We start from the raw sequence: 13,866 nt of genomic DNA, 5'->3' as shown, positions 1-13,866 counted from the left end.
GACATGTGATTTACTTACTAAGAAATTAAATTGCATATAGAATTAAGTAAGACATACCTCATTGATTTAAGAACAAGCAAATTTTTATTATATTATTCTCCACGTAAGTTTACATGCAAAAAAGACACCAAAGACAAGTATTAAATTTGGGGAAGAAGATTTTGTTGTTTGATTTTATGGTCCATGGTCTTTCTCATTTTAAGTTGAATCTAGGCCTGTGAGCAATTGTTTTAAAATGAATTCAGTTATTTTTTTGTATGAACTATGAACTCAAATTTATCTCAATTGAATGATCAAAATTTTGGTCAAACCAAGGTCAAAATTGAAATACGACTTCAAAAAAAATTATTTTTTATGTAAAATGATAAATTTTGGTGGTTTGGTGAATTTTTGACTTTATTTGACTATCGGTCAATTTGGTCAAAGTTTAATTAATTAAAGGCATTTGTCATTTTGACTCTTGAATTGCAAAGTGGGTCAATTCGGCATTTGATTGGGACAAATTAGATTAATTTTAGCATTCCCTTGATCATAGAGTAAAAATTGCAAAATTTGAAGAAAATTTGGCTTAAATTGTGATTTTTGCATGTAAATGAGTGTGAACAAAATGTGATATTGATAAGTACTCGTGGTTGTCCCCTCAACGGTTGGTGCTCATTTTCCCCCTCGCCCTTCCGCCATTGCAATCATCTCCACTTAACAACCTTGATTGAACCTCCCCACCAAGAAGCACCACACCCTTCCCTTTCTTTCCACCAGCGCTTTCATAGCAAGGCCCAGATTGGCTTCTTCTTCTTTTTCTTCTTCTTCTTCTATATATATATATATATTAAAAAATTTCTTTTAAGTTTTATGTGATTAGGAGAGGAATCTGTTTTGTGTCTTGATTATACGTTGATTATCAATTTGGTTTTTCACAATTATTATTATTTTTTTTTATCAATTTGTAGTTACTTTTTTTTTTCACAGTTTGATTGTGTGTTGTGTGTTTCACTGTTTAAATTGAATTTGGTGTGAGGAGCAAATGATATATGGGTGAGATATAATGCATCATGAAATTTAGGTAGTTCATGAGATATCGTGTATCACAGATAAGTTTTATGTGTAAAGTTCGAACACAAAATCTTTTGCAGATTATCCCGTTGGGACTCTTAACATATATATAGAAAAAATGAAGTGTTCCATGCTCCTATGAAAGGGCACTAATATATTAGTATCTTAATGCTTAGTTGCTTACCCTAAACTAGCATGGTTCCCCCAATAAGAGAGGTTTAAGGAATGGGTTAATCGCACCCATGATTCATGTGTTGTCGTGGTCAAAACTCAGAAGCATCTGACACCACACGTTATCAGACCAATATATATTACCCTCATTGCCCCTACCCTTGCATTTTCAGTTACACTACAACGTTACTTTCCAAACCCATTTTCCCGATATGTAAACCCTTTTCTTCTCTTCTTTTGATCTCTTGCACTTGAAGACCTCTATTATAACCTCTTACAAAATACAAAGCCCCTCTCAGAGTTAGCTTTCAGATCATCCTTTTGTTGAAGAAGAAGAAGAAGAAAAAGAAAGAAAGATGGGTCGTGGAAAGATCGAGATCAAGAGGATTGAGAACCAAACCAACAGGCAAGTCACCTACTCCAAGCGACGAAATGGTATTTTCAAGAAAGCTCAGGAACTCACTGTTCTTTGTGATGCTAAGGTCTCGATCATCATGTTCTCTAGTACTGGCAAGTTCCATGAGTACACTAGCCCCTCCATAACGTAAGCTTCACAGACTTATCTCTCTCTCTCTCACTAATGTTATTGTGTGACGAACGAAACCCTAATATGATCAACTTTGTTTTGGGTTTTTATTTTATGTGTTTTCTCAACCAGGACAAAGAAGATCTATGATCAGTACCAAAAGGCTTTGGATACTGACCTATGGAGCTCACACTACGAGGTTTCACCCTTATTTTTTTGTTCTGATCTGTGAATCTGTGACTATTTATTCTATTATTAAGGTTTTCTTCCTTAGTATCTCTTTCTGATTTAGTTTTGTCTACTTATGACTGCAGAGAATGCAAGAAAACTTGAGGAAACTGAAAGAAATTAACAATAGACTGAGCAGAGAGATAAGGTAAAGCATACTAGAAAAAAGTGATTTGTCTGATAGATTAAAGGCAGTCTTGCCCAAATGTAGAGCGCCTTGCTTTTTCATGCGTGGCTAATTAGGGTATTGTCTTGACAGGCAGAGGGTGGGTGAGGATCTGAACGGTCTGAGTCTAGACGATCTACGTTCTCTTCAGCATAAGGTGTCTTCTTCCTTGGATATCGTACGCGCACGAAAGGTTGGGCTTTGTTATCTATATATGTTGAGAAATTCTGTGTACACAACTTTGCGTGTAGGTTTTGGAAATTTTGCAAATATTTTATTTAATCCCTACCAGCTGGGGTAAGGGCAAAAATATAAAGAGAGATTTTAGCTTAGGCATGTAAATCTGCAAAGATCTTTAGCGTTCAAAAATTTTCTGTGTTACTTATGATACTAAATCTTGGTTTTTCTTAGTTATTTATGCTACTAAACCATGTTCTTTTTTCTTTTTCCTTGGCTAGAAGCACATAACTTTACTAATAATTAGAAGATCATTTTCACTTTCAAATGGATGTACTCTGAACATTTGAGTTTTTTATATATTTAATCAGTGAGCATCTTTTTTTTTTCCCTAAGGTAATCTTTGATTTTCCTTTTGAGCTAAACTATAGGAGAATTTATTTATTAGCATCCTTGGAACACTTATAATAAAGTTCAAATGCCTGAATTGCTTATTAGTAGGGGTAAAAAAAATGCATAAAATTTCTATTGCTTTCGATTTGTCCTTTTTAAAATTTTTAATTTTCACTGAAGTTCATAATCCTTGATTATTGGACCTACATCATTGAAATTTGATCCATGAACTACTGAAAAAAAGGATCCCTGAACTTTTTCTTTCTATTACCTTAAACGAGATTGTTAATTTTTTTTATCCTCTTCTTTTCATCAGCAACATATTTTGGGAGTTCACTCATCTAGCTCAATTTTTACAAACAGTTCTGTATAGATTTTATAAAAGACTTTAGTTAATTAAGCTAACAATATAAATCTTCATGTATCCTTTACACAGTACCACGTTATCAAAACTCAGACCGAGACCTACAAGAAAAAGGTTAGCAAATTCAATAGTAGATATGAGTTCTTTTTAATTTGTTTCTCTCTTATGTCACCTCCAAGTTGCTTTTGGACCTCTATTATTTTGAACTTCTATTGCAGGTAAAGAACTTGGAGGAAAGACACGGCAATCTCCTGCTTGATCTGGTAAGATTCTTAAAATTGAATTTGTCTTAATTCATTTTGCAATCAATTATTATTTATCCAAAAATATTCAATCAAAAAATTTTTTTTTTGTCGAATATTGTCTTAAGTCATATATATCATATATGGCCATATATCTAAGGTTCTAAATAATGATTCTTTTCTCTTTTCTGTTGAAATTTAAGAGGGCAAGGTTGGAGGATCCACAATATGGATTAGTGGACAATGAGGGAGACTATGAATCCACCATTGCTCTGACAAATGGTGCCTCCAACTTATATGCATTCCGCTTGCATAGCAGCCACCTGGATCTTCATCATGCTGGGGGATTTGAATCCGAGGATCTGCGCCTTGCTTGAATGGCAGTAGGAGTTGCATCTCCAATACATGTTTAATCTACTATGTTTTTTTTTTTTTTTTCCAGATAAACTGTTTAATTAAACTCTTGATGCAGTATGTAAGGGTTTTGAAGTTGTGCTCTATTATAGATATGGACGTATTATGTTTGCTAACAAGTATTGGCTGAAACTACAATTGCTTTTAATGCACACTTCTTGTGTATACTTTGTTTGTGTGCTCATGATGCAGTATATGTACGGTATCTTATATCTTGTTCTAGGTATGTTGGTTGTGATTTTGGTATTATACCTTTTTTCATCCTGGATTACTATGCACTTAGTTTTACTTTTTATTGCAGGGATAACTCAGAAAAATTTTGTAACTAATATTTTTTTTACAAGCGGAAAAGAAATATTTGTTCTTATCTGTACTGCTATTCATTAGATAATGTCAAGTATGTTAATCAGTATACCATTTGGAGCACATACCTAAATGGTAATATGTAGCTTATCAATCGATTACTAATATTTTCTGGTGCACAGAAAGAGCACATTGGATATAGTATGATGTTGCGGAAGTTTGAAGAAAGTACACAATACTTTTTTTGATGGACAGAAACTAAACTGTAAGTTTATGAGTAGTAAATCTCGAATCCACGAGGAATTCCTTAAATTCACAAGGTGAAATAATCTAAAATCTACTAGAGAAGTAAATTGACAAAACGTTTGTATTTTATTGATAATAGTTTGAAAACTAGATTGACTTTAGAGGTTACAATGCGTTTAAATAGTAAAAACAAAACCTAAAACAACTAGAAATCCTTAGGCGGCTACGAAAGCATATAAAATCTTAATTTGACTAAACAACGTTAAAAACACCTAAAAAGAAGGAAATAAATAACTTAAACCTATAATAACAAAAATTACATAAAAAATACTTAAATTAGATATTTACAAAAATTAGATATTAAACCGTGTGTTACAATCATAGTGCGTGCATGCCCCTAAAAATGATTAATGGCATGTGCCTTTTGAATGCAAAGGAACTGGCTACACAATTACATATGCTAGCTTTTGGGTAATGTTCTGCACTTTAAGAAGTCCTATTTTTAGCTAAAGAGAGTTCACCAGTCATAGGAACTAGATTTTTTTTTCCCGCTGAGGATAGGAACTAGAAATAGATTAAGAGAATGTTTATTGTTTCATAAATATATCTGTGTTGTAACAAAAATGTTAACATTCTTAATTCATTTCCTGCTCAAGCTCATCATTATATTATAAATTGGTATATTTAATTTTCATTCTAACTAAAAAGTCAATTACTATTGCCACGGAAATTTTATATTATAAATAAAACAACATACAGACAACGTTATGTGTCCAATATTCTAAATTTCGAAACTATAAATGCTCAGCATTATGAATATCATTCTAAAAATAAAAGACCATTAAGTGTTGGCAAATAAAAAAATTTATATAACATATCTAGATATAAAACCAAGCGATGATTTATGATGGACTTCCTATCAAAAAAAAAAAGGACTAGAACATGTATGATTTGTTCGAAGACACTTTAGCTATACAAGCAGTCTAGCACTTAATTAAAAGTTTGGATCCCAAACACGCATTCATAATTTCATACACAATATGTCAATTTTTATTTCATTAAAAAAAAGTGTCAATTTTTATATAAGAGAGAGAGGAATCTGAATCTTAATAGAGGCAAATTATTCAATTTGCAATCCCTATAATTAATTTTGGGGAAAAAAAAAGTATTAGCCCTAAAGTGTAAATTCCCTCCAGAAACTGGTATCCTTGGAATATGCCGTCAAATTATTCCCCCCCAGAAAAAACAAAAAAGTATATCTGATTAAAGAAAAAGAGTAGCAGCGAAATTCTCCTGGTCAATAATTTTATTACGAGCCCGGCAATCGTTTTTACCCTTTTACCCGCGTTTAGGAAAAATAATTTCCGGTACAGTGACTCCCCCTACCTGAGAGTCTGTGTAACTGTAAAGTGTAAACACAAACACTGAGAGAGAGAGCTTAGAGATTTCCAATTTCAATTTCAAATTTGCCACTGCAAATCAAATATCACAAGAATTTCAAAATCCATCATGCTCTCTTAAATTCCTCTTCACCCAAAAAAAAGAAAGAAATGGCAGCAGTAGCAGCTTGGATCCCAGAGGATGACCTCTTATTGAAGAACGCTGTCGAGGTACCGTACTTCTCTCTTTCCAATTTTACCCCCAAAATTCCATCTCTTATTAATTGTGAAAAACAATTTCGTTTTCCTTCAATTTTATTTTTACACAAATCTGCAATTTTATTTTTATATATATATATATATATTTTTTCTGATTCCTTTTTGTGATTCGGAAAAAATTTACAGGCAGGTGCCTCATTGGAGGCACTTGCTAAAGGTGCTGTTCGATTCTCGCGAAAATTTACGGTTCGAGAATTGCGAGATCGATGGCATTCTCTGCTCTATAACCCTGAAATTTCGAGCGAAGCTTCTGCTCGCATGGTCGAGTATGAGCTTTCTGCTTCGACTGACTCGAAGAACAAGTCTGTTCAATTTCCTGCTAAGAAGAGAAAACTCGAGAGCGTTCGTGAACTGTATTATGCTATGCGGAAGAGGTTTCGCGACGAGAGTTTTGAATCGTTTGAACTAGTGTTAAATGGCAATGGTACTAATGATGATGATAAGAAAGTCGTTTATGAGGGGAGTTGTATGATTGGTGATGGTGTTGAGGACCGGTTTCGTTTTCAGAATGCTGCGTGGGTTGATAATGGAAGGTTAAGGCCTGTTGGAGATGAGAAGAATGGTGTATTGAAAGATGCGTCTAATCTTGGGGATAGTTTGGGTGAGTTTGGGAATGGTGAGGAGTTAGGGCCGTCTTATGCGTGTCCCGATATGCCTATTTGGAAAACGATTGAGGATGTCTCGGCACCTGCAATGCCGATTAATATGAGCATTGAGCGTGGTGATAAAGATCAGGGTGTGGCGGAGACGTTGATGTGTCCTGATAATGCGGATGGTGATCTTGGCAATTCGGGGACAGTTTTGAAAGATAGACATGCTGGTGATTTGATGATAAGTAGTTCGGCTGCTACCTCAGAGGGTGATTTTGTGGATCGTCTGTTGAGCCTTGCGAATGAGGATGAGCTTATGTTTATGGATGAAGATGGGAAAGATAACGTGGGCAAGTCTTGTTGTGATAATATTAATTCACTTCTGTTGAGTTCTCCGAGTAAAGTTCACGAAGATGCTGATGTAGCTGATGTTTGTGAGATTCAGACTCCGGCTTTGAATATGCGCCCTGCTGTTTCTGATGGGGCTTGTACTTCAGAGTTGGGTGTTATTGCTGATCCATTGCACTCTGGTCATGGTGATCAGCTTAGTGTTTGTCCTTCTCAAGTCGATTTGTCAGCATCTACATCAGGGCCTGATCCTATTACTCTTGAACTTCATGATGGAGAGCTACATTGCACATTGAATACTGAGGACCTCGAAATCCCAAGCAATGATGATATATGCTTACCTGTTATACAAACAAATTACAGAGATGCTAATAATCCATCCTCCTCCGGCCATCAAAAATATGTTGAACAAGAAGTAAGCTTGAAGAAGAATGATGCTCCTACACTGTCTTTTCCAGCTTCTCGGTTGGTGGGATCAGGTACACTACCAGAGACCAGCCCAAAGCACCCCATTGTTGGTTTTGGAGTCAAAGCTGAGTTGTCTCATGGTAGCCATCTTGATGTGGACTCTAAAGACTTTGTTCATGTTGACCCAAGACAAGGCAGATTAGCACATGCAACTCCAAAGTTGGCCATGGATGGGGCACTAAAAATTGAGGTTATATGTCAAATTGAGTTACTTCATGATGATAGATAGCATCTGCAATTTTTCTTTTATAAAGCAGCAAGTTCATGGTTGTGCCCTTGACAAAACTCTTCCTTATCTGCTTGTTGTAAACAGGAAACCGATGCTCCAGGTCTAGTTGGGGAACATGCAATGCTCCATGCACAGACAGGTTATAATAAAAAGTTTCTTGAACCAGACCCAACAGTAGATCAGGAAGAATCTGAAGACGATGATGACATCCCATGCTTTTCTGATATTGAAACAATGGTAAATATTAACGGTTGGGTTTAGGTAATTTATTGAGAGTATTTTAATTCATCTTGAGATTCTGCCTCTTATAAATTTTTGTCTTTCAGATACTTCAAATGGATTTATGTCCAGATGATCAGGATTTATGTAGTAGTAGAGAAGGTATTCCCTCTGAAATTTGGTCTAATTATCTGATGCGTGTTCTGCATGCAGTTCTTTCCTTATTCAGAAAGATAATCTTGATCAACTTTCTTTAACATTATATATGCCTTTATGCAAGTTTTAGACATCAATGCTTCATGCCGATGGCTTAATAGTAACTAGCCAGATTTCACACGCACATTATAGCTGATGAGTATTCTGCATGCAGTTGTTTCCCTTTGCAAAAAGTTAGTTCTGATAAATTTGGCTCACATATATGTTGGCCTTTATACAAGTTGTGGACATCAATGCTTCATGCTTATTCACGCTGATGGCTTAGTAGTAACTGGTTTTCACACACATGCGGAATCATATATGCATATTTATAGTTGTGTCTCTCTATGTGTATGGATTAGAATCAAGTTACTCTTGTTATTGTTACACAATTTAATAACATTTTATTTGATTAATATTTTGAAAATCTTATAGTTGGATTGCATGTTCTTTTTGTTATTAACACACAAAATCATACATGCATATGTAGATTTATGTGTTCAAGATCAAGTTCCTCTTGATGTAATTTTTTGTTAATGTTACAATACTTACTAACATTTTTTATTGGATTAATATTTTGAAAATCCCATAGTTGGACTACGTGTTCTCTTCATTCTTGACACGCATGTCAATTTCCTATTAATCAGATGTTTTTAACTATCTGAGATGGTTATTATGATTACCTTCAAGCATAGAGGGTATAAGGAGACGATATACCCTGGTGTAACTTTTGCCAATGCATTGGATGATTTTTTTCAACATATCATTGTTTGATTATATTGTGCTCTTATACCCTCCATGCTTTTGAAATATCAAAATAATTGAAGATCAATAACTAGTATCATCTATAAAATGTTTAAATTTCAAGTTTTGTTTTCCTTGTACTTTTAATTTTTCATCTCCAGTCTCAAGATATCAACATGAGGAAACTAAGAGGACAATCATAAGGTTGGAACAGTGTGCTAGATCTTCTATGCAAAGAGCCATTGCATCTCAAGGCGCACTTGCAATCTTGTACGGTCGCCATCTGAAACAGTATATTAAGAAGACTGAGGTACTGTTTCCAAGACCTTTTTAGTTGTTCGATCAGTTTTAGGTATGGTTGATGAAGAACTAGTATGATGCTCTGGTTGATTTTTACTTCTTTTGTGTGAGTGATGGCATTTATCTAGTTATGAAAAAAAGAGTTCATTATTTATCTTATGGCTAATATACCACTTTGTCTCACTAATTTTTGGGTTGCTGTTATTTTGGTCTCTTGAGATCAAATTTTGCAACTAATACTGGTAGCTTTAAAATCACCATCAATGTGGTCATTCTATCAAGATCTGTCAACTAATATTAGATACCTCAAGGCGATGTCTTTTTATTTTTATTTTTAATTACTTATATTTTCTGCAACACACACGCACACACACAATTTTGAGGCCTTTGATGGCTCATGATTAATGGATATTGATGGAAGGACCACATTGACATTGATTCTAAAGTTGAGTATTTTAATTAAAAATTTTGCTATTCGAGGGACAAAAAGCATAGTGGCCCAAATATTAAAGGGACTAAAAGTTATTTTCACTATATCTTAGTATAGCCAAATGATCAACACTATTACTAGTGTCTTTCTTTTGATTAGTTTTGAACAAAATGTATGAAAGTGTGGTCTTTGTGCTTTGGTGCTTCTTCCTGTAAATTTATACAATTTTCAAAAAAGATTTTGGTGGCTATTGAGGAGGATTTTGCCTTTCTAATTTTTCATTTGAATGTCAACATTAAATTGTGCAAAGAGTCTAAGTGAATTGAAACTTTGTAGTGACCTTAAAGGTCAATTTTAGATCTGAAATTCAATAGAGATGATTGATGAATGTTAGTGCCATTCAAACATGGTAATGAGATTATCTGTGAATATAATATAGACTGAATGCAATTTTGTTCTTCAACCTTTGTGCATGACTGTTCTCTTGTTCTTCGTGAAATCTCTTTCTAAATTTCAGGTCATACTTGGTAGAGCAACAAAAGACACTGCAGTGGATATTGACTTGGGAAGAGAAGGACATGCTGGCAAAGTATCTAGACGGCAGGTCAGATTTGTTTTGGCTTTCCTGATTTGCTTATATGTTTGTAGTGATAGTGGGTAAGACCGTCTCTGAGTTCATATTAAGAAACAACAGAATAACAAAACAACTCTATGCTTCGCCCCCTAGAATTCGTCTGGGATTATCACCAAGTTATGGAAAAAAAATTTCAATATAATTGTATTTATCATGCCAATAATGTTTCCTCTTGGGCCTATAAATAGGGTCATAAATATGGTAATAATCAAATCCTTTAAAATTCTTAAAATAAAATTCAAATCCCATAATATGGATCAATGGAATCAATCAAAGTTAATCTGGTGTCTGCACCAACTTATCCTTCGTCAATCCTATATATTCATGAAAGCAATAAATTGTTCTTTTCTACACTCCTTAATGAGTCAGATTTTTAATATTGGTTGTCTGGAAAGTCACCCCTAAATTTGTCCAAAATATTCTTTACTAGAATGCGGGCAGTGAAGTATATAATGAAATGAAAATTGAAAAGCATTGAGGGGCAAACTATTTATAATTACTAGGTAGAAAGCAAATGTTGGTTGTGGTCCCTAAGCACTCTTGCAATGGGTTAATGTTCTTGGAAAAGCATTTTGTTGCCTTTGATCAGAAATTTAGAAACAAGGTCTTTTTCTTCCTCTTTTTTTTTTTTTTTTTTTGGGTATACAAGTATAACTAGTGTTCATCTTTGTGCTAGGCTCTAATAAAGATGAAAGAAGATGGTTCTTTCTTTCTGAAGAATCTTGGCAGGAGTTCAATTTTTTTGAATGGCAAAGAAGTTGGTAGGGGACAGCTTCTGAATCTTAATTCTGGTAGTTTGATTGAGGTAAATAGCTTCCCCGTCTTTAGTTTTGCACTGACATCTCATGGGGTTCTTTGCTGCCATTCAAAATTTCCAGTTTTCTCCGTGCTGTGCTGTTAATTAATCTTTTGTGGATTTTCTCCTTTACATGTTTCTCTAACTCAACAGCATTTATTATTGGAATAATATGCTTCAACTCATGCTTAGCGTTTACAGCAAATAAATATTTGGCAAATGGTGATTGTGCAGATTAGGGAAATGGCATTTGTGTTTGAGATGAATCACATATCTGTGAGACAGCATCTAGCCAAAGTCGTCAAAAAAAGCCAAGAAAAATGCACCAAGTTTGAGTGGTCGCCTGAGAGGGGCTGTCAATAAGGACACCCATAGAGGGTACATCCTTTTTATTTTTCTTTTTTGTAATTGATTTGGTTAATAGCCAGTCTATTGTATGGGTTTATCCTTTCACTAGGAACATCCTCATGCTACCAAACAAAAGAATGTATAGGCTTTATTGTTTAGAAGTATAGAATAGTTGGTACTTCCATCAGAAGCAGGAATGTATGTATATATGTATTTATGTATAAATGAAGCAGTGCTAGTAAGTAGTAACAAATAGCGATTCATTGTCCTAAATTTCCTTTTTCCTTGTACAATTTTCTGTTTTGGACCAAGGGGCAAATGCTGTTCTCTATTCTTGTTCAATGTGATTTAAGGACGGGAACTGCTGCACGTTGCTACATTCTGAGTACAACATGGCTTTGTTTTTTTTGCTTCTGTCGTTGCCTTGGCATGATCGATTACCTAATGGATGGCCTAGAGAATATTTCGTTTTCAAGTATCTTGATACCTTAATCAGTAATAATTCTCTCTGAAAGATAATAATTACCATTCACAAGAGTCCAAAATTCCCATGCTGTAAATGGATATCCTCAATCTATAGATAAGAAGATGGATTTAAATTCGATGTTTCTTTTGAAAACACTGAGAGGTGTCAATTAGTTGAGCTGTAAGGCTCTTAACAACATAATCTGCCACTTGCACTTGCCTTTTTTGATAAACATTTAAAAAAATAATTATTAACTAAATAATTTGTGTTGTTTGGTTTGTATGGATAAATTATTAAATTATTTATTATTTTAAGTAATTATATGAATAAAACTTTCATTCATCAAAACAAATTGGAATATTTTTACTCTTTGGCCATTTAGGGGTCAAATGAGAAAACAATTTTCAAATTCAAAATTTACACAAAATTAAGTGGGAAAGAAAATTGAGAAATGCTATTTCTATAACATTTTCATAACATTTTTACAACGAATCTCAAGTAGCAGGTTGTTACAGGTTGTTATTGTTGGGACAAAAAAGTAATCTCAATAATAGGTTCAAATTTGAACCAATAACAACTAAACACTTATAATTTGTTGTGAACATGTTGTGGATGTAACATCCTTTAAGAAAATTAGTCTAAGCAAACAATGCCATTTTATAAAAGGCAAGGTCAACGATTGCCACATAGGGAGAGATTACTTTATCTTCCCAAAAAAGCTACCACTAATTAGGGCATGATGGTTGTCGGGAACATTTTGCTATAAGGGCCGAAAATGCGAGAATGACCCAAATCTCCCCATGAGTTCTTTAGAAGTGTTTATTATGGAGAATCAAGCCAAAAATTCCAAATGTATAATGAACAAAGGGTTAATGGTGCTTTGACAAGAGATGATCAAAATGCTAATATCAAAAGTGCAGAAAAAACATAAAAATATAACAAACTTGAAATTTCGACCCACAGTTAGCAAGAAGAGGAAATTGAGAGAGATTGTGAGGAAGAGAGGGAAGGTTCCCCTGTACCCATATTTCCACCCCTAAGGTTCAGAATTGTGAGAATGTTTCTTGGCTCAGTGGATTTTTGCTCTCAAGTTTCAACTCTATAGGGAAAACGTGGTTCAATAGGTCTGAAACTTCGACCCACAAGCAGTGTGAAGAGGAAATTGAGAGAGGTTGTGAGGAAGAGAGGGAAGATTCCCTTGTACCCATATTTCCACCCCCAAGCTTCGGAATTGTGAGATTGTTGACTGATAGAATGGACTTTTGCTTTGAAGTTTTAGCTATGTGAGTGGAACGTGGTTGGTCCTTTTTGAATCTGATTGGGGCCTTTTGTATTGAACTTGGGGTGCTCTAAGTGACTGTTTTTGGTCAATAGAAGAGGCTTTGAACCCCAAGGTATCAATCAAAGAAGTTATGGTCAGATTTGATTTAATTGGGTAAGAGGGATGCCTTACTTTTTGTATAATTTGGGAAATAAAGTAGCCTAAATTCATGGGCTGATGTTTCCTAAACATGGTAGGTCCTTGGAGATTGCATTTGGTTATTGCAGCAGACAAGGCCAGCCAGTTAGGATCAGCTATGTGTTTTAGGCAAAAAATGGTAGAGCAGAAAAGTTGGGCCACAGTCAGCCAGAACATAAAAACTCTTTTGAGGTGGAAATTTCGGGTACAAGACCTCCTCCATGAGCTTGAGATGCTACCAGTGTTCCTTGCCCACTTGGTAGAACACTTGATCTGGGCTCATGCAAAAGGTCCGAAAGAAACCGACCCATACCCTCCAAACCACACTTTCTCAATTTCCCCCATATATTGCATGGGCTTAGGTCATACTTAAAAGAATAAAAATAATAATATAATACATGAACTAGGCTTGTAAAAAATTATGTCACAAAAATGAGTATCAACAATGGTCACTTTACAAGTATAATGTACTTGTGAGGTGGTGGCATCATAGGTTCAAGCTCCATGGGGAGCATTATATTTAGAATATATTAAGATTTCTAAGTCAAAAAAAGAAAAAAGAAAAAGAGATTAAAATACAACAAATATGGACAACAAACTTGACTTGAGGCCAAAATTTTCGCGGAAATTAATAACAATATACCACTGTTTGCAAAATAAGTAGCAATATATCACTTTTTTAAAACTCAAGTTCATGAA

General features: G+C 34.5%; 2 protein-coding genes across 2 annotated transcripts; both read left to right on the top strand.

Moving 5' to 3' along the window:
* The first annotated feature begins 1,440 nt into the window (after positions 1-1,440).
* On the top strand, positions 1,441-3,950 carry LOC142626273 (agamous-like MADS-box protein TM6). The gene is made up of 8 exons (XM_075800076.1): positions 1,441-1,768; positions 1,883-1,949; positions 2,065-2,126; positions 2,238-2,337; positions 3,151-3,192; positions 3,297-3,341; positions 3,524-3,734; positions 3,777-3,950. The coding sequence occupies exons 1-7, from the start codon at positions 1,581-1,583 to the stop codon at positions 3,695-3,697; spliced, it is 678 nt and encodes a 225-aa protein (XP_075656191.1). The 5' UTR covers positions 1,441-1,580; the 3' UTR covers positions 3,698-3,734; positions 3,777-3,950.
* A 1,693-nt stretch (positions 3,951-5,643) lies between these two features.
* LOC142625991 (uncharacterized) lies at positions 5,644-11,650 on the top strand. Its single transcript, XM_075799748.1, has 8 exons — positions 5,644-5,893; positions 6,068-7,537; positions 7,661-7,813; positions 7,903-7,957; positions 8,896-9,044; positions 9,982-10,068; positions 10,775-10,903; positions 11,129-11,650. Exons 1-8 carry the CDS (start codon positions 5,834-5,836, stop codon positions 11,255-11,257), a joined length of 2,232 nt encoding a protein of 743 aa, XP_075655863.1. The 5' UTR covers positions 5,644-5,833; the 3' UTR covers positions 11,258-11,650.
* Positions 11,651-13,866: the final 2,216 nt, after the last annotated feature.

Source organism: Castanea sativa, chromosome 2 (assembly GCF_040712315.1).
Source record: "Castanea sativa cultivar Marrone di Chiusa Pesio chromosome 2, ASM4071231v1".
Taxonomy (NCBI): domain Eukaryota; kingdom Viridiplantae; phylum Streptophyta; class Magnoliopsida; order Fagales; family Fagaceae; genus Castanea; species Castanea sativa.
Note: the sequence above shows the minus strand (reverse complement) of the source record. Positions and strands in the feature narration are given on the sequence as shown.

Bases quoted from the DNA above. Each gene is read 5' to 3' on its own strand.
- LOC142625991 (XM_075799748.1), top strand. From the start codon at position 5,834: ATGGCAGCAGTAGCAGCTTGGATCCCAGAGGATGACCTCTTATTGAAG. The intron at 5,894-6,067 runs GTACCGTACTTC...AAAAATTTACAG, and splicing joins TATTGAAGAACGCTGTCGAG to GCAGGTGCCTCATTGGAGGC. The intron at 7,538-7,660 runs GTTATATGTCAA...TGTTGTAAACAG, and splicing joins ATGGGGCACTAAAAATTGAG to GAAACCGATGCTCCAGGTCT.
- LOC142626273 (XM_075800076.1), top strand. From the start codon at position 1,581: ATGGGTCGTGGAAAGATCGAGATCAAGAGGATTGAGAACCAAACCAAC. The intron at 1,950-2,064 runs GTTTCACCCTTA...TTATGACTGCAG, and splicing joins TATGGAGCTCACACTACGAG to AGAATGCAAGAAAACTTGAG. The intron at 2,338-3,150 runs GTTGGGCTTTGT...TCCTTTACACAG, and splicing joins ATATCGTACGCGCACGAAAG to TACCACGTTATCAAAACTCA.